General features: G+C 39.3%; 1 protein-coding gene and 1 pseudogene across 5 annotated transcripts in view; both read left to right on the plus strand.

Moving 5' to 3' along the window:
- Positions 1–27,549, plus strand: part of RANBP17 (RAN binding protein 17) — a 428,680-nt gene that overhangs the window by 386,380 nt on the left and 14,751 nt on the right. For 2 of the 5 annotated variants that reach the window (XM_019028430.4, XM_063706956.1), the window contains one exon: positions 8,739–8,905. The exons of 1 other annotated variant lie outside the window; for it this stretch is intronic. In XM_019028430.4, coding sequence (XP_018883975.4) covers positions 8,739–8,905 — 167 coding nt within the window. Of the gene's footprint in view, positions 1–8,738; positions 8,906–11,415; positions 11,532–14,188; positions 16,024–27,549 lie in introns of those variants that run through there. 2 more of the 5 variants (XM_063706955.1, XR_010133993.1) reach the window with 2 other exon arrangements.
- Positions 26,653–26,706, plus strand: LOC115934888 (uncharacterized; annotated as a pseudogene).

Here is a 27,549-nt window from a genome sequence, read left to right on the forward strand (position 1 = left end):
ACCAGATGGATTCAAATCCAGACGTACAAACATACAAAACCAAATATACAAAGAAGAGCTAATACCAGTCCTCCTGAAACTGTTCCAAAAAATTGAGGAGGAGGGAACTCTCCCTAACCCATTCTATGAGGTCACTATCACCCTGGTACCCATATCAGACAAGGACGCAACAAAAAAAGAAAACTACAGGCCATTATGAACATAGGTGCAGAAATCCTCAACAGATGCTAGCAAATCAAATCCAACAGCATATCCAAAAGATAGTACACGATGATCAAGTGGGATTTATCCCAGGAATGCAGCGTTAATTCAGTGTACACAAATCATTAAATGTGATACATCACATCAACAAAATTAAGGACAAAAACCCATATCGTCATCTGAATAGATGCAGAAAAACCATTTGATAAAATTCAGCATCCTTCCTGACAAAAACCCTCAACAAACTAGGCATAGAAGGAACATACCTCAAAGCAATAAAGGCACGTATGACAAACCCACAGCCAAAATCATACCGAATGGGGAAAAGTTGAAAGCATTCCCTCTAAGAACTAAAACAAGACAAGGATTCCCATTTCCACCACTCTTATTCTACACAGTACAAAAAGTCCTAGCCAGAGCAGTGAGGCAAGAGAAGAAATAAAAGGCATCCAGATCGGAAAAGTGAAAGTCGAATTGTCCTTTGCTGATGATAGATCTTATATCCAGAAAAACCTAAAAATTTCAAAAAACTTAGATTTGATAAATAAATGCACTAAAGTTGCAGGATAGAAAATCATTGTACAAAAATCAATAGTATTTCTATATACCAATAATGATCTATCCGAGAATGAAATCAAGTGGGCAGTGCCATTTATAATAGCTATAAAATACCTAGGAAGCCAGGCACGGTGGCTCGCGCCTGTAATCCCAGCACTTTGGGAGGCTGAGGTGGGCGGATCACCTGAGGTCGGGAGTTCGAGACCAGCCTGACCAACATGGGGAAACCCCGTCTCTACTAAAAATACAAAATTAGCCAGAGATGGTGGCACATGCCTGTTAATCCCAGCTACTCAGGAGGCTGAGGCAGGAGAATCGCTTGAAGCCAGGAGACAGAGGTTGCAGTGAGCCGAGATTGCTTCATTGCACTCCAGCCTTGGCAACAAGAGCAAAACTCCATCTAAAAAAAAAAAAATATATATATATATATATATACACACACACACACACACACACACCCCTAGGAATGCATTTAACCAAGAAGGTGAAAGATCTCTACAAGGAAAACTGCAAAACACTGATGAAAGAAGTTGAAGATGACACAAATAAATGGAAAAACATCCTATGCTCATGGATGGGAAGAATATTGTTAAAATGTCCATATTGCCCAGAGTAATGTATAGATTCAGTGTAATCCCTATCAAAATACCATCCTTCTTCACAGAATTTTTTTTTAAATCCTAAAATTCATGTGGAACCATAAAAGAGCCTGAATAGCCAAAGTAATCTTGACCAACCAGAACTCAGCTGTAGGCATTGCATTACCTGACTTCAAAATATATTACAAGGCTATAGTAACCAAAGCAAAATGATATTGGTATGAAAATAGACACATAAACCAATGGAACAGAATAGAGAGCCCAGAAATAAAGTCACATACTTACAGCCAACCGATCTTCAACAAAGCTGACAAGAATACACAATGGGGAAAGCACAGTCTCTCCAATAAAATGGTGCTGGAAAAATTGGGCAGCCACATGCAGAAGAATGAAACTGGACCCCTATCTCACCATGTATAAAAATCAACTCAAAATGGATTAAAGACTTAAAGCCCAAAACTGTTAAAAAATACTAGAAGAGAACCTAGGGAAAACTCTTCTGAACATTGATCTAGGCAAAAAAATTATGACAAAGACCTCCAAAACACAGCAACAAAAACAAAAATTAGACAAATGGGGCTTAATTAAACTAAAAACTGAATCACAAAAGAAATAACCAACAGAGTAAACAGACAACCTGTTGAATAAGAGAGAATATTTATAAACTATTCATCTAACAGGAGACCAATATCCAGAATATATAAGGAACTCAATTCAATAGGAAAAAAACAAATAATTCCCTTTAAAACTGGGCAAATGACATGAATAGACATTTCTCAAAAGAAGATGTACAAACAGCCAAGATGTATGTGAAAAAATGTTCAACATCACTAATCATCAGAGAAATGCAAATCAAAACCACAGTGAGATACCATCTTACCCCTGTCAGAATGGCTATTATTAAAAAGGCAAAAAAGAACAGATGTTGTCAAGGATGCAGAGAAAAGGAAACTCGTACACTGTTGGTGGGAATGTAAACTAATACAGCCACTATGGAAAACAGTATGGAGATTTCTCAAAAAACTAAAAATAGAATTACTGTTCAATCCAGCAGTCCTACTACTGGGAGTATATCCAAAAGAAAATAAGACAGTATATCACAGGAATGCCTCACTCAAATGTTTATTACATCAGTATTCACAGTAGCAAAGACATAGAATCAATCTAAGTATCTTATCAACAGATGAATGGATAAAGAAAATGTGGTATATATACACAATGGAATACTGTTCAGCCATAAAAAAGGAATGAAATAATGTCTTTTGTAGCGACATGGATGGAACTGGAGAAGTGAAATAAACCAGGCAAAGAAAGACAGATACCACATGTTCTCATTCATATGTGGGAGCTCAAAAATTTAATCACGTGGAGGTAGAGAATGGAAAGATAGATAACAAGGGTCAGACATGGTGGCTCACGCCCGTAATCCCAGCACTTTGGGAGGCTGAGGTCAGTGGATCACTTGAGGTCAGGAGTTTGAGACCAGCCTGGCCAACATGGTGAAACCCCATCTCTACTAAAAGTACAGAAATTAACTGGGTGTGATGGCAGGTGCCTGTAATCCCAGCTACTCAGGAGGCTGCAGCAGGAGAATAGCTTGAACCTGGGAGGTAGAGGTTGCGACGAACCGAGATTGCGCCACTGCACTGCAGCCTGGGCAACAGAGCGAGACTCTGTCTCAAAAATCAATAAATAAATATAAAATAAAAACAAAAATTAGGTCGGGCGCAGTGGCTCACACCTGTAATCCCAGCACTTTGGAAGGCCCAAGTGGGCAGATCACTTGAGGTCAGGAGTTTGAGACCAGCCTGGCCAACATACTGAAACCCTGTGTCTACTAAAAATACAAAAATTAGCCGGGCGTGGTGGCAGGCACCTGTAATCCCAGCTACTCGGGGAGGCTGAGGCAGGAGAATCGCTTGAACCCGGGAGGTAGAGGTTGCAGTGAGCCAAGATCACGCCACTGCGCTCCAGCCTGGGTGACAGAGTGAGACTCCATCTCAAAAAAAAAAAAAAATTATCTGGGCATGGTGGCACACACACCTGTGGTGGTGGCTACTCAGGAGGCTGAAGTAAGAATAGCTTGAACCCAGGAGGCGGAGATTGCAGTGAGCCGAGATCACTGCACTTCACCCTGGGCAACAGAGCAAGACTCCATCTCAAAAAAAAAAAAAAAGAGAGATACATAACAGAGACGAAAAGGTGAGTGGGGGCAAGGAAGAGGATGAAGAGAAGTAGGTTAAAAGGTACAAACATGGTAAGATGGAAGGAAAAAATTGAATGTTTGATAGCAGAGTAGGGTGTCTATAGTTAACAAAAAGGTATTGTAGTCAGGTGACAGACACCCTAAGTATCATATATTGATCAGAAAGCAGTATATACTTACAACAAAACTTCACATGTACACTATAAATTTGTACAAATTTAAAAAACAAAGTGGGGTGTTGGATAGAGAGTGTCTAAATGTAGACTGATGGAGGAAGGCCTCTAAGATTAGTCATAGCAGGGATGGATGCATTTCAAGCAGAAGTAAAGGGTAGCCTAAAAGCCTAAACAAGGAAAGGTAAGAGCAAGCAAAAAGTTGAACCAACTGGGAACTACTAGATCATTTCCCATGAAGTTCATTATTAATAAAACGTATATAAAGAACAAAAGAGGATATGTTGTTATTTTGGACACATTATTGAATTGGATGTCATGTGGTGTGAATGTAATATGCAAGTGACACATTTAGGAAATATTTAGAACTTAGAGATTTTACACATTAGCTTCACCCCCCACCCCCCCAAAAAAAAGACCAAAAGAAAAAAAAAAAAACCCTAAAGAGAGAAGAGCGCTTTGGTGTTTAATGGATTGAAACAGCCAGGAAAACAAATGGGAAGGGAAAACCTTCTATGTGTTGGGTGCTGTGTTACAGTTTTTACCCACTTAATCTTAATGCCAAACCTTACAAAGCAGGTAATATTAATCACATTTTACAGAGGGGCACCTGAACCTCAAGAAGTCAAGCATCTAGGAAACAATAGATTCAAACCTAGACTCACCTATTTCCAAAACCACTGCCCCACCCAAATAGGCCTTTTGTCTCTGGAATTGCCCCTCAGACTATATTTTTCTAAGACCTTCATTCTCCTTTGTGTTGTGGTGACAAGTTTTGAGCTTAAGGCAGATTTCAGTTCAGCCTCATTCTTCTTGATTCTCAGTTAAGCAATTCTTTCCTATACAGTTAACTTTTCAGCACAGCTTTCAATGATGGGTCTTAGTGAGCAGTAGGCTATTAATGATGCATGTGCTTCCTGTGGAGACTGGTTCCAGAAGAGAAGCACTTGATTGTTTTCAATGCCAAACAACAAGTTGCTACAGAGGACAAAATGCCTATTAGGCTTAAAAATTATTTCCAAAATTGCAGATGTAATCCCTTTTAAAATATTTTAAACACCAAGAACTAGGACAAAATATGAAAATTCATGACTTCTGCCTGTGTTTTATGTCTGGAAAGTATCATGATTTGAATCTCACATAGTAGCTTGAGCTGCAAATAAAGAAAACCAATAGTTAACACATAGTCTTCAGCACCATTCATTCTGTTTTTGACCAAATGCCCTGTGATCCTTATGATTCCACACTTTAAAATCTACCTTGAAATAACATTTATCTTTTTCAAAGTCCTCAACCATAAATCAACCATAATGGAAGCTCTTCTTGCTTTTATTGCAAGGATATATGCTCCAATCTTCGTGTCTAAAGTGTTTACCTGGCTTTTTCACAGCTGACTCAGTAGATGGGAACCTTTTAATGCAACCTGCATGGCATGTGGTCACCAAATCTATGTGAAGTCTTTATAATTTTTATATGATTGATAGCATATTGCTTTTCACTGGTGAGGGGAACCATATCTGCTTCCTGCTTATCTTTGTAGATGTTGAGTTACATAATCCATTTACTTTCATGACTGGGACTTGAAATGTAGAAATATGAAGGAAAAGAGAAAAGCAACCAGGCTCAACAAGTCTGTATTTGACTTTTAGGCCTAGACATTTTCCATTTATACTATGCTACATCCCAGAGTTGTAAAACCAAAGCTCCCTTTTCTACAAAGTAACCCAGTTAATACGGAGAGATGAAGAAGAAATTAACTAATTAATCAGTTATTGATTAATCAATCAAATGCCATGTCTTTAGGAGGGAAAACTCTATTTTTGGCTTTTATTATTTTTAATTGACACTTGATAATTTTATATATTTATGGAGTACCATGTGATATTTGATATAGGTATACACTGTGTAATGACCATTTAGGGTATCCATCACTGCAAACATTTATCATTTGTTTGTGTTGGGAACATTCAAAATCTGCTCTTTTAGCTACTCAAAAATAGATAACAAATTGCTCATTATAGTCACCTTATTAGTGCTACAGAACACTACAACTTATTCCTCTTATCTGGCTATACTTTTGTATCCATTAACCAACCTTTGGAAAAGCTCCTTTCTTAAAAGCTTTGTAGTTCCACAGTTTTCCAAAACTATGGTCCACGGCTGTCTTCTAGACCTCCATTCAACCCCTCATCCCTCATGATCCTGTATTAGCTACAATTTTCCTCTGTGTTAAATGCATATGACTGTATTTCAAAACTTGCCCCGAAACTTCCCTCTTTCTGTTTTCCATGACATTTCTCTCTAAAATGATAAATGTGAGCTTTTAAACTGTAGTGTTTTATCAATGCTGGGTATTACTACTAAACACAACTTAAGACTTCTAAGAAAACTTTCTGGTGTTAGCTTTAGCTACTCATTCTTTAATTAATTCTGCTGATATTTCACCTGTAATCTACGTCAGGCATACATATGTCTCAGAACCTCAGAGATGAATAAGATGAATGAGAAACTACTCCCTTAGGAAGTTTATAATCTGCTTCCCAACCCTACTCTTTTAGTCTCCTTCTCCTCTTCTGAGTCTACCTGCTCACCATTTTAACTGTTGCTCTTGTTAACTGTTTCTCTTACTAATCATAAACTCCCAGGGATCATGTGCAAATGTTGTTAGCCAGAAAATGTGGGTGGTGTCATGCTGATTCAAAACCATGGACTTCTGATAAGCAACTTAATCTCTAAGCTTCAGTTTTCTCATTTAAAATGCAAATTATACTTACTATACAAAGTAGTTGTTAGAAGTAAATGAGATAATAATTTTAGTGTACAAAGGAGATAATAAATGGTTGCTCTATCACTTACTTGTCAGTAACACCTCCATTAACCTTTCATATTAAATGTAAATGTCGCACTCCACTATTGGATGCCCTCAAGTAAGATCCTCAGCCTGCTCTGTTGGCCTTCTCTTACATCTCCTCTACACATTCACTCTCTGAAACCAAAAGTTCTACTTCTTGAATATACCCTTCTCTTTTTACCATGAGGCAAACCAGTAGTTACTGCCATGTTTTGAGTGCCCGTTGTGATTCAAGAAGGTGTTTTAGCCTGGGCATGGTAGCACACGTCTATAATCCCAGCACTTTGGGAGGCTGAGGCTGGCAGATCGCTTGAGCTCAGGAGTTCAAGGCCAGCCTGAGCAACATGCAAAACCCTGTCTCTACAAAAAATACAAAAAGTAGCCAGGCATGGTAGTGCACAGCTACAGTCCTAGCTACTTGGGAGGCTGAGGTGGGAGGATCACTTGAGCTCAGGAGGTCAAGGCTGCAGTGAGCCAAGATCACACCACTGCACTTCAGCCTTGGTGACAGAGTGAGAACCTATCTCAACAACAACAAAAAGGTGTTTGGTGCTTACATATATTTTTGCTTATTACCTAGTTTTAATGTAGTGGTTAAGAATACAGATCCAGAAAAAACAAATGTCATATGTTCCCATTGATAAGTGGGAGCTAAGCTGTGAGGACGCAAAGGCATGAGAATGATACAGTGGACTCTGGGGACTCAGGTAGAAGGAAGGTAGGTGGGGTGAAGGATAAAAGACTACACAATGGGTAGAGTGTACACTGCTTGGGTGATGGGTGCACCAGAATCTCAGAAACTGCCACTAAGGAACTTATTCATGTAACCAAAAACCACCTATTCCCCAAAAATTATTGAAAAAAAAATACAATAAAATTTTCAAAAAGAGTACAGATCCAGAGTCCATCTCCTTGTTTATTTTCATACCTTGGCTGTGCAGTCTTCTAACTATGTGACAATGGACAAGTCACCTAAGCTCCCTAAAACTCAGTGTCCTCACCTGTAAATGGAGATAATAACAGTAACTATTATAGTGCTGTATGAGAATTAAAAATAATAACATGTAAAGCAGTTAACACAGTAACTCATAGTAAGCTCTTAATAAATGTCAGCTTTTTTATTACCAATGAACTTCTTGTCATTTTCTTCTCATTCAACTCTGCAAGGTCTTTTATAAATGGTGAAAAAAAGTGAAGTAGCTCTTTCAGATCAGCAACTCAGAAAGTAATTGGCAAAGATAGGACTTGAAACCAGAACTGTCTGGCTCCAAAATCCATATCTTTCCCACCACACTGTTGCCTTGTGCTAATCCCTCTACCTGAAAAGTGTCCTTCCTTATGTCTAATTGGAATAATCTTTTGAAACCCTATCAGGTGCTGCCTCCTTCACCAAACTCTCCTTGATCCCCATCTAAATGTGATCCGTCCCTCAAAATCCTCAATTTGTCATTTTTACACAGCCTTATGCTACAGTGACTTGCACACTAAACCATGAGTTCTTTGACACCAGGATGAGGTTAGACCACTGTTTCCCGTAAAACAGAGCACTTTGCACGAAGTAGATACTTAATAAACAGTCACTTGAACTGAAAAGAGGTTGTTAAGGTCGCAGATGGAAAAATCTGCCTAATCTATCCAGGAATTATTTATTTATGTGTCTCTAGGCCAGGACCTATAATAGACACTGTGTTCAAAGAGTTAAATAAGACAAATTACAGGCTGGATACGGTGGCTCACACCTATAATCCCAGCACCTTGGGAGGCCAAGGCGGGTGAATCACCTGAGGTCAGGAGTTCGTGATCAGCCTGACCAACATGGAGAAACCCCATCTCTACTAGAAATACAAAAATTACCCGGGTGTGGTGGCAGGCACCTGTTATCTCAGCTACTCAGGAGGCTGAAGCAGGAGAATCGCTTGAACCCAGGAGGCAGAGGTTGCAGTGAGCCAAGATCACGCCATTGCACTCTAGCCTGGGTGACAATAATGAAACTCTGTCTCAAAAAAACAAATTCCTGCCCTCAAAGAACTTGCAATTTGATAAAAGCACTTTGAAACCAGAAAGTAATTATTTTTAATGGAGCCGTTAGAAAATCAAGTGGAGCAAAAACTTAAGTAATGCAAATGAATTCTTATTTACTATTTGTACAGATACAGTTGTCTCCTCCAGCTGCTGTACCAGTTTAGACTACATCGTCACCTACCTCTTCAAGCACATAGCAAAAGAGGGCAAGAAGCCACTTCGATGCAGAGAGGCTACCCAGGCTGGTCAGAGACTATTACATTTTATGCAGCAAAACCCAGATGTCCTGCAGCAGGTAACTGGTGGTTGATCACCTGGCTTAAGAAACAAGTGTTCCCAGAAGCCATACCTGGCCCCGAATTTATCTTAGAGCAGCTGGTCTTGCCAAGACTTTTTACACTGGTAAAATATATATATATATATATTGTCTGGGAGTATTTTCCCTGAAAGTGGAGGGAAAACACAGGCCTTAGGATTACCCACCCTCAAGAAATACCTGGGTTGTTCATCTCACCTCAGTGGAGCTAGAATTCAAAAAGAGGATAGTTTTTCCAGAGGCCTGAGAAAAATTAGACAAAACCGGAACTGGAAACAGTCAGCCTCTGATTTCTCTCCTGGTGACTCTGATAATGTCATCTTAAGTTTGCCTTATGAATACTCCGGTATATTGGGAAACTACAATTTGCTGGGCTCCTAGTGTATGCCAGGCAGCTTGCTAGGAATTTCTCGTTCATCATATCGTAGTTGCTATTTTTCCCATTTTAAAATGAGAAAACTTGGTTCAGATAGGTTAGGTAATATGTTCAATAACATCTAACTAATAAGTAATAAAACCACTATTTGTTTATTTTCTAGTGTATGTTCTAACTAGCTAATGGGTTAGGTCCTAGTTTAATACCATTTTAAAAAAACTCACTTGTGCAAATAATAGTAACGGCATGCATAAGAAATGAATATTGCAAGGTGCAGTACCTGTAGTACTAGCTGCTCCAGAGGCAGAGGCAGGAGGATTGCTTGAGCCCAGAAGTTCAAGACCAGCCTGGGCAACATAGCAAGACCCCATCTCTAAAAAAGAAGATTTAGGCCGGGCACGGTGGTCACGCCTGTAATCCCAGCACTTTGGGAGGCCAAGGCAAGCAGATCACCAGGTCAGGAGTTCAAGACCAGCCTGACCAATATGGTGAAACCCCGTCTCTACTAAAAATACAAAAATTAGCCAGGCGTGGTGGTGCTCACCTGTAGTCCCAGCTAGTCGGGATGCTGAGGCAGGAGAATCGTGTGAACCTGGGGAGGCAGAGGTTGCAGTGAGCCGAGATCACACCACTGCACTACAGCCTGGATGACAGAGCAAGACTCCATCTCAAAAAAAAGAAAAAAGAAAATTTAAAAATTTTTAAAAAAACGTACATGCCAAAAATATTTCAAAAAGAACAATACCATTTTTTGTGGCTATACCATCACTGTATTTTCTTTTCTTTTTTTTTTTTTTTTTTTTTTTTTTTTTTTTGGAGACAGGGTCTCACTCTGTTGCCTATGCTGTAGTGCAGTGGCACAATCTGGGCTCACTGCAACCTCTGTCTCTCAAGGGCTCAAGCCATCCTCACACTTCAGCCTCTTCCTGAGTAGCTGGGACTACAAGTGCACACCACCACATCCAGCTAAATTTTTTTTTTTTTTTTTTGGAGAGAAGGGGTTTTGCCACGTTGCCAGGCTAGTAGGCTAGTTTTGAACTCCTGAGCACAAACAGTCCTTCCACCTCAGCCTCCCAAGGTGCTGGGATTACAGGTGTGAGCCACTGCGCCTAGTCCTATCACTGTATTTTCTAATTCCACTAAATTTGGAAAGTATCTTCATCCTGTTTTCAGTTGTTTTCTTTTGCCAAATTACATCCATAATAGTTTGTAATTTGCAAATGTAAACACATCAATAGTGTGTTGCTATATGACCGTTAGGGTGCAAATAAGTTGCCTGCAATCATCAGAAAATGTCGGCCGGGCGCAGTGACTCACGCCTGTAATCTCAGCACCTTTGGGAGGCCAAGGCAGGTGGATCATGAGGTCAGGAGTTCGAGACCAGCCTGGCCAATATGGTGAAACCCTGTCTCTACTAAAAATACAAAAATAAGCTGGTCATGGTGGTGTGTGCCTGTATTCCCAGCTATGTGGGAGGCTGAGGCAGGAGAATTGCTTGAACCTGGGAAGCAGAGGTTGCAGTGAGCGAGATCACACCACTGCACTCCAGCTTGGCGACAGAGCTCCATCTCAAAAAAAAAAGAAAAAGAAAATGTCACTCTATATCAGTAAATGATGAAAATAGAATGAGACAGCTATGAAAGAAGGTTCCTTCCTGGCTGCCATTTTTTGCTAATATTTAAATGAAATTATGTAAACTTTATTTGTGGTAATGTTTCAGTTAACCAATTATTTTCCAGGGATAATGGATGTCATTCATATTTTGTGTAACTAGGCAAAGGGCTGTAGACCTATAATTATTTGGTGTGACCCTGGAACTGTTACAACATGTTGGTAATATAAAGGAAAAAGGAAGGTATCTCACATTTAGTGAGAACTTATTATGTGTCAGGTGCAAGAGCTATTAAGATTCATAAGATACAATTTCTCTCCTTACAAAATTTCTTGCCATGGGACAAAGAGACAAGTAACTCACCAGTTATTTGATCATTTCATTAATATAGTGATGACAAAGAAAGTGAAATACAAGGGGAGGGAGTATTGTCAGAGAAGTCTCCTCATTTAGACCCCACAACAACCCTAAAAAGTGGATATCTGCATCCCCATTTTACAGATGAATAAATTGAGGTACAGAGAGATCAACTGGAAAGTGGTAGAGTTGGAATTTGAAGCAAGGTCTGTTTGACTGAAAAGCCCAAGTTCTTACTACTCACACCATTGGTATTCAAGGTGAGGATAATATCTCAGCTTCACCTGGAATGGCTTTTCAAAATATACATGCTATCAAAATGTCAGCGCGTCTCTCCTCCCTCCCCACCCCACCCAAATGCAGTAACCACTGGTACTGGTGGGAGTGTGTCACAGCCCTCATGTGTTTTGCATGAAGAAGGCTGAGGATCACTGACTTACAGCATGTCCCCACTGAAGAAAAAAAAAAAATTCATGGATTGGCTAGGAATCAGACCCAGCCTTTACCCCACCATGGCAAGGGACAAGTCTGCCACCAAATCACTCCTTCCAGCACTCAGCCATAATCACAGTATTGTCCCATAAACTTTGGCAGAAACTTTTAAGTTGGTAGAAAATTTTAGCACAAATCAATAGGCTATGGCCCTAGACAAAATACCATATCATGTTTTGCAAAGCAAGTAATGTGGTTGGGCAGGAGACAAATCAAGTTTGTCTTTACTCAGAATTAGCATGCATTTGTTGGTTTAAGTAATTTCTGTGTGTTAATAATACTTGTTAATCCTTCACTTTATAGCGTATGACTAAGTAGTGATATATCTTTATTAACAGTGGAATACTTTCTATTTATTTGGAATGTAGGCTTTCAGATAGCATTTTAAATATTAATGACTGGGCTCTGGTAGTCAGCATAAATATGATTTGCATTAGCGCTAGGTTATATCATCTTGAGTGCCTCTGATGTCAGCTATTAGGTATAGTAATATCTGACATCATCTCCTTAGGTCACTGACAACTTTGACCTCTATTCTTATGCACAGTTTCTGTCGTCTCAAAAGCTCTTTTGAATTGATTTGAAATTTTGACTCTTCCCTTTATGAGGCAGTAAAATTGATAATTATTCAGATGGGAACAGAGTGCTGAGTGAAAAATCAATTCCACCCGCTCTCTGCTGCGTATAAAATTACTTCTGAGTCGGCTGGACTGAACGGATGGCCAGAGTAAAAGCAGCAGGCAGGAGTAGTGGGAAGAATTAGCTGGACAGAACTAATAGCCTGAAGGGATGGACTTGAAAAAGAGGGAGTGGGCCAGTTGGGGGTTATTATTAGCAGGGATGGGTCCCATTGATCATCTGTTTACATCAGCTTTCCAAGACCTTATAAATCAGCCCTGAAGAGGAGCAGAACCCAAGATTCAGCCTGTTACCAGTGGGATTTTGTATTGGATTATTTTCATTTTCACACTCAGATGAAAAGTGAGCCATTGATTATTCATTGGTTGCCCATTAAATGCTGTTGTTAATAGATGATTTGCCTATCGCAGAAGGTAATGAACAAGGTTGCTGCTTTATAACTTGAGGTTTCAGTTTTCAAGGCATCTGTGTCGGTTAAGTAATGCCTAACCCTATTAAAAGGAATGGATTACAAATTGCTTAACAGTGCTGAAAAACTAGACCCTAATGACTAATTGTGCTTAGAGTTTAGAGAGGGTTTGTCAGCTCTTTAAACTAAACTGATGCAATGATACTGCAATTATTTACTAGTTTGAACTGTTTTTCCCCCCAACCTGGGCCTATTTTGCTGGAAGCATAATTGCATGAGGAATGTTAATTCCAAATTGCAAAAGTTATCTCCTCAAGCTTCCATAGTAAAGGAAGCACGAACCCCTACATAAAGATTTTCCAACATCCTTACAGGCCTTTCCATTTGTGTATAGCAGCCTGGGAAAGATATTTTATGTGCCTCTCACCTGGAATTGTGTTTATTATTCTCTTCTATGTGGCTTTAGAGCTTCAAAATTTTTAAAAATGTTCTCCAAATAAGCCATTTTTCATATTTAGCAAACAACTCTAACTTTGCAAGCATTAAAATTTAGTCCGTATGAAGATCCATTGTAAGTAAGTGAATCTATTTGAAGTAAAAACGATTGCGTCACCAGCGTTGCTTTGACCTAACAATTGAGAAAAACCCAGTTTACGGAAATGAAGGTGGAAAATTCTCCAAGCATTTTTGTGTTATTAGAAGGATAAACTAAAAATTTAAGGAGAGACCAACCGTAACAGTGATCAGATTACTAATTACTACTGATTAGTAGCGGATAAGACACTGATCTGCTACAATAATTCGGAAGACAACATTTCTATGTGAAATTTTTTCAGTTTCGTCACTGGTCAGTAAGTATTTGTATCTATAATACATAGTTATAGATACATAGCATTCATTTCGTTATATCACAGTGAAAGATTTTGCCCAAATTAGGTAATGAAAGGGTGTGTTTTATAGAATTAGAGGGGCATCTCAGAGATATGAGTAATTCCTTATGAGATTATTAGAATAAGACACTGATCCTGAAAGCTTCTCTAAATCAGAATTCCAGTTAAAACTAATTGGTCTAGAAAGAGTAACACCTTCCGCAGAAGTTAGCAAGAACTATTATGCAATTAATTTGTTAAGAGTGTATTTTTAGCGATTATAGTCTTGAAAACCTTAATATATTGCATAGAGGAATTAGAGCAGTTAGGGTTGAATTCATCTTACTCTTGTCTATTTATCTATTTTGCTCAAATCAACTGTACTGAAATCCAAAAGAAATTCTAATTGTGATTTTCTTTCTCTCCCTTTTCTCCCTCCTTTTTATGTTATTTCTTTTTTTTTTTTTTTTTTTTTTGCTAACATGGCATTTAACTACAAATTGTGAAGAGCTGTCAGGAGCTATAAAAATCATACTTCAGTAGGGACTTAAGCTGAAAGAACATTCACCCTTTTCCTCAATCAGTCAGTCAGTCAATGAAAATTGCTTTTGTATAGTGCTCTTCATGACATGCATCCCAAAGTGAATTACAGCAAAAGGGAAATCATCTGCTCTTTTTTCATTTCTGTGTTTAGACTGAAATGATATTGCTCAACATTTTGACATACTATACAAGACATCTTTCATACTTAAGATTCCATTCCATAATACTGAGTAGGAGAAAATGCAGTCGCATATTTAACTGATGTTGAGATTTTGGCCTACAGGAACCTTAGCAAGACTCTTACAGTCAAAAACACTTAAGCAGATGAAATACAGTCATATCTCTTGTCCTCTTAAATAAAAGAATAGTCAGATTTTCTAATGTTAATAAAGACATTTCTAGTGATCCTTAAATAAAAAGTATGCTCTTTATGTAACCCATTAGCTCTCTCTGGTTGATTTACAACTTTATTCTCAATAATACAGTAGTATATTGATATCAAAAACAAGCTGAAAGAACATTCACAACTGGATCAGGTAATAACGGATTTAAAAAGTTTAAAGGAAGCCAGGGATATGTCATTAGACACTGAAATTGGAAAATAGGAACTCAAATTTCATAACAGAATTTTTGCACATGGTGCTACAATCTTGGTTTTAACAGCAATCAATGCATATATTATGCATATACATAGTGGGAAGAAAAATAATATTGGCAAAATGTAAGTGCTTCTATTCACAATAGCACGTGGAATCAACCTAAATGCCCATCAGTGGTTGATGGGATAGAAAATGTGGTACATATATACACCATGGAGTACTACACAGCCATCAAAAAGAAAGAGATCATGTCCTTTGCAGCAACATGGATGGAGCTGGAGGCTATTATCCTAAGCGAACTAACGCAGAAGCAGAAAACTAAATACAGCATGTTCTCACTTACAAGTGGGAGCTAAACATTGAGTACACATGGACATGAAGGGAACAACAGATACCGGGGCCTACTTGAGAGTGGAGAGTTGGAGGAGGGTGAAGATCAAACAACTACCTATTGGGGGTACTGTGCTTATTACCTGCGTGACAAAGTAATCTGCACACCAGACCCCTGTGACATGCGGTTTACCTATATAACAAACCTGTACATGTACCCCGAACCTAAAATAAAAGCTTTAAAATTTAGAAATTTAAGAAATAAAATTTTTCAAATGTAGGTGCTTACTATCTGCAAGCACTAGCTTAACCTACTTACATATGCATTATCTGGTTTAATCATGACAGTATCTTTGTGAAGGTGTAGTATTATCATTACCATTTTACAGATATAGAAACTGAGGCACAAAAAAAATAGGAAACATTCCCAAGGTCACAAAGTCAGTAACTGGAAGAACTAAAATTTTAGCTGAAATCTGTTTCACTGTGGGGTTCACATGCTTAAACACAAAGCTATCTCTGTTCCTTTGTTTAGTGGCTTCTAATCTAAAGTACGTATGTTTTGAGCACATAAAATGAGGCAAGTTGAGCTTCCAGTAAGTCCCACTGGGGCCATCCTTAAGGTAGAATGGTTTAAAGCAGTCATTCTATACCCCAGCATTATACTACAGCCAGAACAAAACAGATGGGCAGTGACCCAAAGAGGCAGCGGGCAAGGGAGAAGGAAGTGGCTTTGCCAGTTGCTGCAGAAAAAGCCCTGTGGCTCCCACCACCACCAAGACAGACCTAACCAAGCTTCCACTTTCTTACGCTACACGCACACCCATTCATTAATTTTACAGCCAGATGTTGAAGGTGTATAATTTAGTAGGACACGTAGTCTTGAGAAGGTCAGAATCTAGTCGTACAGCTGTGTTATAATGCCCTTTGTGACTTTTCTTTAATGCCTCCGAGGTAGCTCTTGAGGTTTAACCTGATTTTTCCAGGACAGAATCAATATGGCAGCTGTGAAATGATGATAGGGAAGCAACCTGTGCTTTGCGTCTCTCTCCCGTATCCAGCACATCTCTCTTCATTGTCCTGACTTTCACCACTGATTCATCAGCATAGAATGCCATTTTTAACCTCTTTCTGGTTGTAAACTGCTTCTGTTTTCTAAAGGAAATTTCTGCTGTTGAGTACCATTAACTCTATCAGTGGTCATTCTTAAGGTCTGAATCTACACCTGAGTTCCTTTGACCCTCCTTCTCACTTTCCTACCCATTATAACTATACCAGGTGTCACAAACTAAGATGCCTATAGGGCCAAGAAGCAGAAAACCTGAATGAGGTAGACATGAAGGAATCCTCAAGTTGAGTGCTCATCTCTGTCTAAAGGGGGCAGCCTCAGCACACCTCCAGCTAATTGTTGCCTTATAAGAAGGTCAGACCCAGTGTTGCCAGATACATTGAAATTTCTCCCTTGAAAAACAGCCAGAAATTCAGATTTTAAATGTAGCCACTGATTCAAAATTAAAAAAAAAAAATAGAAACATTTGGCAGGCCAACACTGTATGCCTGGATACCAGCTTTCCACTTCTGTAGTATACAATCTTAAGGAATTTCAGAACTAAGATCTCCCAATGCATGATACCTTGTATTTCTCACAGCCAACCCATACAGCACTGCTACGGTGATATTTTTATTTCCATCTGGTTTTTTTTAAACTTCTGAAGCATACTTTTTTGGTTAGTTTTAAAAGGATGTAGTTATTTTGATTTTACTTAATCTGGGGCTTTGGGGGTTATTTCTTAATTTATTTTGCTCTTGCTTTTACTTTTACTATACTTGTCTACTGGAACTTAAAGGGGCCATTTTATCACTTTTGGGTTACATCTTTGCACACAAGGAATACAATAAACAGGCGATGAAGTGAAACTCACCTAATACTTTTCAAACTTTCTTTTTCTTCAAAATAGCCAGGTTTGTTTGAGATAAAAATAAAGTTTAGTTTGATCAAGTGTGTGTGTGTGTGTGTGTGTGTGTGTGTGTGTGCGCGAAATCTAACTACTGAGGATCAAAATAAAATAAGAGGTCTGGGACTGGACGAAAGTATCTAGGTAACAACCAGGTAATAAAAGTCCAAAAGAGAGTAAACCTCTTAAGAATGAAAAATGTGTGACCATTGCCTCAAGAGATCAGTTTAGAAAGTTAATGCTTATAATTTAAAAATAGAGAAACACTAGTTTTTTTAATATTAAGATGACATTTTACCTATGATGTTATGAAAGTACTTATCTATCTTTTCAAGAATGATCTAGTCCAGATCCTTTGTTATTAACCATATCTTTGCCATTTGAATTTAATTTTTATTATAGAAATATTTGATGCATGACTATTTCAATGGTAACAAAATTGGTATTTTAAAACAGAAAAAACAATTAAAAAATATATTTGTTATTGATTTATAAGTCATCAAATTAACATTGTAGCCATAAGAATACATATTTATAGAGTGATTTTTTCTCCCTCAAAGATCACCTACATCCTGATACTTGTCCCAGCACCTACCAGAGCCTGACACTTCATGATAGTCAATAAGTGTTTGCAAAGTAAACCCCCAAAATATTAGTTTTCAGAAGTATGATCTGCAGGCAATGATTTTAAGTATCAAACCTAGTGTAGTCATAGACTGCTACATAATAAACCAAATGGAAATGCTAAGAGAAGATTATATCATAATATACTATAGAATAACCCTGCTGAACTTCTACAAGAAAATTTTATTCTAAACATGGGTGAAGAAAAAAAAAAGTACTTCAAATATTGTTCCAAATGGTAACAGAACAGAGAGGAACCCCCTTCCCAACCCCCACTAGGACATGTGTTTTTCTACCTCTAAGCACAGTTTAAGGATGTAACCCATTGATAGCATAACTTGCCTTATTAATTGAAAGGGATGGAATCCACCAGATGTACCCAAACCAGCAGAGAGTTGGGTGACTAAGCAACAGCAAAGACACCATATTGAGTGAGCCAGAATCCAGTCTCCAAGTCATTTATTTCAGCCAGTGACAATACATTTAAACTCCTGTGCCTCAGCAGTGATTGATGGTTTAATATCATATATAATTTTTTTAATGAAGGAAAACCATTTAAATATGTTACCATTTGCACTGGTATTCTCCTATGTACATAACTGCATTTAATCATTATGGGGATTGTTTTTATACTTGTGTAATTTGTATCCAAGAAATAACTGTCAAAGTCATCTCATGCTGTTGCTGGAAATGGTACAGTGTGCTTCATACTTGAATAGATTCATTCTTCCTTGTACATAATTAAGAGTATTGGAGCTTTCACTATTACCACATAGGAATTCCATGTTTACATTCTGGAGAATGAAAAATTAGCCACAATGTGCTTTTTCAGGTTCCCATTTTCTGAGGCTATGATATTTAAGCACCTTAGTTTTGTGCCAGTGTATGATTTGAAGAGTTTGATTTTAAGACTTTTAATATTAAAATATATAATAAAATTTTATTATCTAATTACAAGAGGGTTTAGCCTCTTATTAAAGTTGCTAAATCAGGCCTAGATTAGCATTATAATGGCACAGTTTGACATGGAATACTCAAAAGTCGAGTTCGAGGGAGCAGAGGGTTTTTTTGTTGTTGTTTTGGGGGGGGGTTCCCCTACCCCCACCCCTCACACAAAATAACATGGATGAAATGCACGTATGGAAACAAACAAGGAGCAATTTGGAACGCTGAAGAAGGAGTAGAGGTGTCAGTCTAGGATGGTACCCTTAGGCAAGGCAGCTGGTATATGTAGCCTTTTGTTTATCTGCTACTGGTTTATGTAGCCTTTAGGCCGGCACCAGAAACAATCACTCCTACAGGGTCAGCTGCTGGTCAGAAGCAAAGTAAGAAAAGATTTTGCGTCCAAACACAGCAGCCGTAATTTCTGTACAGCTGGCACCTGCTACTGGTGCACAGCATGAAGGTGAAAGGTCAAAGAGGCAGTTGTTCAAAACTCAAGAATGGCTTAAAGGGACTTGTAGATTAATCTGCTTTATTAACTTCTGTATATTAGATAACTATTGCTGTGAATGACAGTACATCTTTTTGAATAAGTCACATCTCTTTCTCTTTTAAATTAGCTTTTGAGTAATGAATATTAAATAGAAAGCATTTCAGGGGTAATTAAATGAAAACAGAATGATGTCATTTTACAATTATATTTGTATGTTTATAGAATAAGGGAATTATAATGTTTTACAAGGAGCTAAAAGAAAAAAAGAAGCCAGCTCTTCGTGAAGAAGAATTTGGAATACTATATAAGCCATGTATCCATTTGGCTTTGTCTTTAAACTAAAAAATATGATGTGGTTTGGAACTTAGTGTGAAGTCATTGGGTGCCAGTGGCCTGATTTGGTATTCTCAGGGGCTCCAAATGCTTTCCTTATAAATTAAAGGGGACTGTAATCTGTCATCTCTCTTTTATCTACAGTTTAGCTATTAGTCTGCAACAAATGTTCTCAGGATAGCAAAGGAGTGGTAAAAAAAATAAACAACAGCCATACCTTTTTGCTCACATTCATGTAAAGCAGATAGAGAATATTTCATAAGGGAAGAAAGCACAGCTACACAGGGTTAGCCCAATAATAATTAGGCATGCTTTGTAACAGTCACTCACAAGTATGGCAAATGGCAACCAAAATGATTTTTAACCTCTTCATTAATAGTGGTTGGCATAATTGCTATTATTTTAAATCAAGAATAAAAAGAATTCACTAAATGTATCTTAAAAAAAAAAAAAACCTCTGCAAGGAAAATTTCTAACCCATAGATTAAATACTAACCCCAACTCTGGGAAGCTTTGTAACAATATGTATTCAAAAGGAATTGCTTTTATCTGTTGACATTCAGTGATTTTTGGTTTGTCTTTTTTTTTTCTTAAGAATTCTCAGAAAAAGAAGCACTGCAGAGAACATCTGTGTCTTTATGCTAACATAACACAGATAGCAGCATTTATGTCTATTTCACACATAGAAGTTATTTAGGATTTCACTTGCACTCCCAAGTTTTGATACAAGTGCAGCCTTTCTACTCTTAGTGTTTTTATGACATAAGAAAATGACACCTAGGATCGTCTCCCTGCATCACACGAAGCTAGCCTAAGACTTACCAGACAGACCCTAAATTTGTATGACTACCACAAAAAGGATGGCTACCTTGGCCAGAAAATAATGATTCAGTAATGTTTTCTTACCATACTATTCCAAAGAACCTTCATACACCTTCTTGAAGACCTAAGCGTTTCCTTCATTCTGTAACAGAAGCCTTATTTCCTGCAGGGTTTCTGGGACATAAGATGTCGCTATAGAAGGAAAACCTCAGGCTCGAACAGAGAATTTTAATAAGAATGATTATGATGAAAAAAAAACCACTAGAATCAATTATATGCTAGGCTGTGTGCTAAGTGCCTTATGTATACATATATGTGTGTGTGTGTATATATATATATATATTTATGTCTTACAGCTCTGTGAGGTAGGTATTTTATCTCCATTTTGTAATCAAAATATTGTAATTATAGCTCTGAGAAGTTAAATAACTCACCCAGTATCATCCAGCTAATAAGTAGCAGAACCTGTGCTCTTAACCACTGTACAGTGCTATTAACTAACTGGCCTAGAAACAGGATTGGCAGTGATGGAAGAGTGGCAGGAAGAGCCATACAGCATTCTTCAATCAAGAACTGAATTGAGTCTTCAGTCCTTGAGCCTAGGACTTTTTTCTTTTTTTTTTAATTTTTTAGAACTGATTGGACAAGAGGTAGACATTTGACCCAAGCTGGCTCAGTTTGAGTCGTTCCTCCCTAGATTTAGAAACTGGCACTTAACAGATGCTGGTTGCCAGGCACAGTGGCTCATGCCTGTAATCTCAGCACTTTGAGAAGCTGAAGCTATTTAGGATTTCACTAAAAGCTGAAGCAGGAGGATGGCTTGAGGCCAAGGGTTCCTGACCAGCCTGGGCAACATAGCAAGACTCTGTCTCTACAAAAAAATTAAATTGGCCGGGTGTGGTGGCTCACGCCTGTAATCTCAGCACTTTGGGAGGCCAAAGCGGGTGGATCATGAGGTCAGGAGTTCGAGACCAGCCAGACCAACATGGTGAAACCCCGTCTCTACTAAAAATATTCAAAAATTAGCTGGGTGTGATGGGGCATGCCTGTAATCCCAGCTACTCAGGAGGCTGAGGCAGGAGAATTGCTTGAACCCAGGAGGCAGAGGTTGCAGTGAGGCGCCATTGCACTCCAGCCTGAGACTCCATCTCAAAAAAAAAATTAAATTAAAAAAAAAATTTATAAAGATGCTGGTCAGCCACTAGTCCTCACCTAAATTGAAGACGTGAAAACTCAAGAGCCATGAGGCAGCCATTCCCTGCCATATGCTCAGAGAAATAGCCAGTCCTAGAGGAGAGAAAAAAGAAGCAGACGTGCCGAGGATCTCAAATGAGAGGCCAAGCAGCCCCAGAGAAAGAAAAAGACTGAGAAATACCCTGCCAGCTGCCTTGTCCATGGTTCCAAGCCCTTGAGAGACTTAACTGCACTGCCTTGTCTGGGGGTGAAACTACCCCTTATAGACTTAAGTTTTATCAGAGACTACTCTTGACTCGGGAGAGTTGTGAGGACAAAATGAACCAATGAGTATAGACTTACCTAACACAAAAAGTATTCGATAAACACGTAAAATTCGCCTTCACTTTGAAAAACAATATGCAGGTACCACTTTTTTGTGTCCTTGAGGGGAAAATATCCCTGCTATTTATACTATAAATGTGAAAAATACCCTTTCAGGAGATTCCAAGCCCAAGACTTCTTTTCAAAGATAATTTGATTTTGAAGCCATATCACTGAGATCTTTCCTGGTCCCGTCCCTGTGTTTTGCCTTTCTTAATGTTCTTTCTGTGATAAGCATTCTCAAAATCACACTTACTGGACTGGGTGAGGGCATGGTGTGGTGTGAGTTTGAAATTCTTGGCCCCAAACTGACTTTTTTCTTACCTGTTCCTCCTGCATACTTCAGGCATTGCCTTGCAGTGGCCAAAATGAAATAAATCTAATTTCTTAGTCCATTATGTGCTATTATAGCAGAATACCATAGATTGAGTAATATGTAATGAACAGAAATGTATTTGCCTCACAGTCTTGGAGACTAGGAAGCCCAACATCAAGGGTCTGCATCTGGCAAGGGCCTTCTTGCTGTGTCATCTAATGGAGGTGGGTGGAAGGGCAAGAAAGAGCACCAGGAGGCCAAACTCAACCTTTTTATAAAGAACCAATCCCAGAATAATGGCATTAATCCAAGCATGAAGGCAGAGCCCTCGTGCCTAATCACCTCTTAACGCTGTTGCATTGGGGATTAAGTTTCTAACACGTTCTTTTTGGGGGACACATTCAAACCATAGTACCTCATAATTCTTCCCATTCATATAATGTCTTCATACCTAATGTCTCTGATTCTCACAATAACCCTAACAGGGAGATAAGGCCAACACGGATTTTTTTTTTCTAACTGAGGAGTCTAGGTACATCAACAAATCTAATCCTGCAGTGACTGTATGAGAGACCTATGCAGAGATTCAGAGATGTGTGAAAGAACTTGCCCAAGTCACACAGCTAGGAAATAGTAGCATCTAGATTATAATTAAGGCTTCTTATCACTAGATCTCACACAGTTTTTATAATACCACACTAAGTTTTCGCAGGGCCTTAACCTACTATTTCTCTGTGGCATTGCTTCTTACCTTTTCATCGCTGTCTAAGAGAGACAGCAGAGTAAATGAGAAGGTTTCCCCTGCCTTCATTTCTCTGCATGGAATTGTGAGTGGTGTGAGAAGCTCTTTGAATTTCTTCAAAGAATGGCACAGTATAAAGTAAGAGTGGGCTTAATAAATCACATGACTTATTTATTTTACAGTTATTACTGGTTTTTCACATACTTGCAGGTTAAATTATGTGATTCCCAAAGTGTAGTGTGCTGTAGTGTGCTGGAAATGTGAATCCAACCTTTACATTCATTTCTCTCTTAACTCATGGAAAGTTGTTTTTTGGGTTTTTTGGGGGTTTTTGTTTTTGTTTTTGTTTTTAAATAGGATATCACCTTGTCGCCCAGGCTGGAGTGCAGTGGCACAATCTCAGCTCACTGTGACCTCTGCCTCCCAGGCTCAAACGATCCTCTCACCTCAGCCTCCCAAGTAGCTGGGATTACAGTTGTGCATCACCACACCCAGCTAATTTTTTTGTATTTTTGGTGGAGACGGGGTTTCACCATAGTGCCCAGGCTGGTCCTGAACTCCTGAGCTGAAGTGATCCACCCACCTCCCAAAGTGCTGAAATTACAGGTGTGCACCACCACACCTGGCCTTAACTCATGGAAAGTTTAACCAGCAGTAGCCACTGATGGAGCTGTGAGTTTATATAGTGTGTTGAGGAAGACTCCTTGTTTGTTTGTAATCTTATCACTATTTGAAGAACAAGGTAAAAAGAGGTTCCCTCATCCTCTGGCCTTTCATGAATTAATGCTGCCTCTTATGCTTTGCAACCTAGAAGAGTTCTTGCTTATTCTCTGTCCCTTGGCACGCTTAGAAGAATATAGACTGAGTGCTTTCAAATGACTGAAATTTCATCCTCCTTTCTAAGTTTTTAAATTGCAAATTCTCCATATTTGTTGGGACTTTCTGTTTTACAGCAATCAGGGCAGACAGGTTTTACAGTCGGTATACCTGGTTTTGAATACCAGTTATACTATTTGCTAACTGTATGTCCTTGGAATAGTTACTCCACCTCTTGGAGGATAACACCACCTCACCCAAGGGAATTCTATAGCTTACCTGAACTGGCCTCCAGGATCAGATAACTGAACCACTCCCTCCTGTGGTGTCATTCCCAGACTTTAGTTAAGACTCACTGTCTTAGATTCTCTCCCAGTCCATCACTCCCTCAGCCTAGTCTGTAGTCTGGAACATTGGTACCATGGAAAAGGAGAACATTTGAGTATATACTTCGTTGAGATCCTGTAAACAAAAAATGTCAAGTAAACTCCCAAGAAAGACAGTGATGGAAAGTGCAAGGTCTGAAGAGAAATGTCTTAGGCACCAAGGCAACCTACCAGAAAGAAAACCCTAAAAAAGAGCTCAGTGTGCATGCCCATATTTAATGTGGCTTCTTATTTTACATGGGGCAAACAAGTTCCACTAAGGTCAGGGAACTAAAAGCATCAATTGAGATAAGTGCATTTAGGGATCTCTCTGAACCCCTTAAGACTGGAAGGAAACAACTTGATGAGTGGGCAGTAGAAGATTAATAAATACTAAGGCTACATGAGCCCTGAAGGCCGCAGAGACCACACTTGATCCAATTCCGTACCAATGGTGCTTGACGCACAGTAGGAGCTCAGAAATTCCTTGAGCAGTGAGTAAGTGTGAGAAATGAAGAGGGAGGGGAAAAGACAGAAGGAAAAGTCCCTAGCACAGTACCAGACACACTGTAGGTACTCAGTAAGTATGTAGTTACATGTGTGCACCTAGCACATAAAAAGAGCTAATAGTAGAATATTATTGACTTGAAATATACACAGGTGAAAGAAACCTTGTAGATAACAAGAGGCATTCATAGTCCCTCTTGAGGCTTAGCCTGTTTTTGGAGACTGCACTTTAAGGGCAGAAGTTCCACGCTAGGCCATTTAGTACACTTACCCCTCGAGAGAGTAAGCCCTCCCTCCCCAACTTCTTCTTTTTCCTTGGCCCCTTGCATTGCAGAGAGCCTGAAAACAAATTGACAGAAATCTGGAGGAAAGTAACTCAAGTGATTTAGGAGAATGGAAGGGCTGGCTTATCGGGGCAGATTAAAGAAGCTAAATATGTATAGCTTACCTAAGTGACAACTAAATGGGGCATTTGATAAGTCTATAAATACTTGGAAGATGTAAATGCCAAGAAGGAAAGGGAATTACTTAGCATGGCACAATGGACTATTGGCATAATGGAATAATATTAAGAAAGGGAAAATGAAGGTTGAACATCAATAAAAAGCTTCCTGACAAACAGAACTATTCCTGACAGGGTACACTATTAAGTTATGTGCTATAGGCCAAGGGAAGTAATGTCAGTGCCATTTCTCAGAGTACTGGCAACAGAGCCAGTAAGATAGGACCCAAGAAGTGTCCTCTTGATGAAGGCACAGGAGCCAAGCAGGAAACCTTCTGTGTCTGTGGCTTCCCAATCCTAGAAAAGGAAGAAAGCTGCATGTTGTTGTTGTTGTTGTTGTTGTTGTTGTTGTTGTTGTTGTTGTTGTTGTTAGATGGAGTTTTCTGTCGCCCAGGCTGGAGTGCAGTCGCATGATCTCAGCTCACTGCAGCCTCTGCCTCCCTGGTTCAAGCAATTCTCCAGTCTCAGCCTCCCAAGTAGCTGGGATTACAGGTGTGCACCACCACTCCAGGCTAATTTTTTGTATTTTTAGTAGAGATGGGGTTTCACGATGTTGGCCAGGCTGGTCTTGAACTCCTGACCTCAGGTGACCCACCTGCCTCGGCCTCCCAAAGTGCTGGGATTACCGGCGTGAGCCACCGCACCTGGCTGAAAGCTGCATCTTCTTGGGAAAAATCAGATGGCCCAGACCTCCTAAAGGCTCAGACCCTGTGGAGAATGGTTAAACCAGCAGTTCACTACCACATCACTGCCAGAAAGATTTATTCAGCTTTAATGGCACCCCATTTCCTGCACACAAGATATGCGCCCAACCTATGTAATCACCCTCATCTGCCACCAGTACTCCCCATCCACCCTTTCCATTCCCACAGAACTGCTCATCATTCCCCCAGACTCCTCTCCAAACCTTTGCACCTGTTTGCCCTTCTTCCTACCTGACTGTCAAACTTCTCTTATTCTCAGCAACAGATCCAAATGTCACCTTCTCTATGAAGCCATCCCTGGCTGCTTCCAGCCCTAGGCAGGGTTAGCCTCCTCTGGTTTCTAAAAGCCCCTTGTGTAAGCTTCTGTTTATGGCCACTTAAACTGTATCTTCTGCCATTGTTTCTATACTGTGTATCTCCTCCCCTACTCAACTGTAAGCTCTTTGAGGGCTGGGACTGTGACTTGTTCATCTGTATATTCCCAGGGTTTGACACAGAGCCCTGCCCAAATTAGGTGGTCAGTAAATGTTTAAATGAAGAATGAGGTTCTATTCCCAACGCTTTCAGTCACTAGCATTCCTTGGGCTATGTAATTATTAGGGAAAAAGAGCTTCCAAATCTCAGTAGTGTCTTTGAATCATCTCCCTGGCCTCTTGGCCAGCACTTTCTGTGCCATTAGATAACTATAAATAAAAACTCTCAAATCTGAAAATTCTGCATGGTTTAAATATAAACTCTAATACTTAATGGAAAATATTTCTGAAGGGTCCCATGAATTGTCCACAAGAATTTTCCCCCATATGAAAAATGAAAACATTTTGGATCCTTTTGTAGTTCATGAGCATGATGATTGGGTGTTCACGTGCATATGTGAACCCTAAGCAGTGTGCATATCCATGACAGAGATAACTATAAGCACATGTTCATATTATTCAGTAATAAGCTCTAACTGAGGCCATTCAAAAGAAAGAGACTGGGGAAACACTGTCTCTGACTCACAGCTCTTTCTCCGCATCTCTGTTTTTGTGTCTGACTCTGTCTCTGAGAGTTTCTGTTTCTTGGTCTCTCTCACAGTCTCTTTCTTCTTGGTACATTACAATATTCATTGCACTCTCCTTTGATGACTGCATGAGACGCCCTCGTGCCATTATGCTTATGCTGTTCTGTTGTGAAGTATGATAATAATTGGGAACTGTTTGATGACTGTTTAGTAACGTGGTGTGCTGTTTCCCTGCTCCCTTCCTTGATTTTGAATGGCCTCAGTTAGAGTTTACTTTCTCACTGAATATTTACTATAAACGTGTGCTTGTAGCCATCTCTGTGATGCATATGCACGCTGCTTAGGGTTCCGTTCATTGCCACAGCCACCTAAACAGCAGCCACCTCTACACTACCTGTAGCATTTCTGGAACGGTCTGGCATCCTTCTCTTCATTGGAAGTCTTGACTTTGAGGCCATGTTGTTTTTATTTCATTTTATTTTATTTTATTCTGTTTATTTATTTTGGAGACAGAGTTTCACTCAGTCACCCAGGCTGGAGTGCAGTGGCATGATCATGGCTCACTGCAGCCTCAGTCTCCAGGGGTCAAGCAATCCTCCCACCTCAGCCTCCTAAGTAGCTAGGACTACAGGCACACACCACCACACCTGGCTAATTTTTGTATTTTTTTGTAAAGGTGGAGTTTCACCATGTTTCCCAGGATGGTCTCGAACTCCTGA

The sequence above is a fragment of the Gorilla gorilla genome, chromosome 4, assembly GCF_029281585.2.
Source record: "Gorilla gorilla gorilla isolate KB3781 chromosome 4, NHGRI_mGorGor1-v2.1_pri, whole genome shotgun sequence".
NCBI lineage: Eukaryota > Metazoa > Chordata > Mammalia > Primates > Hominidae > Gorilla > Gorilla gorilla.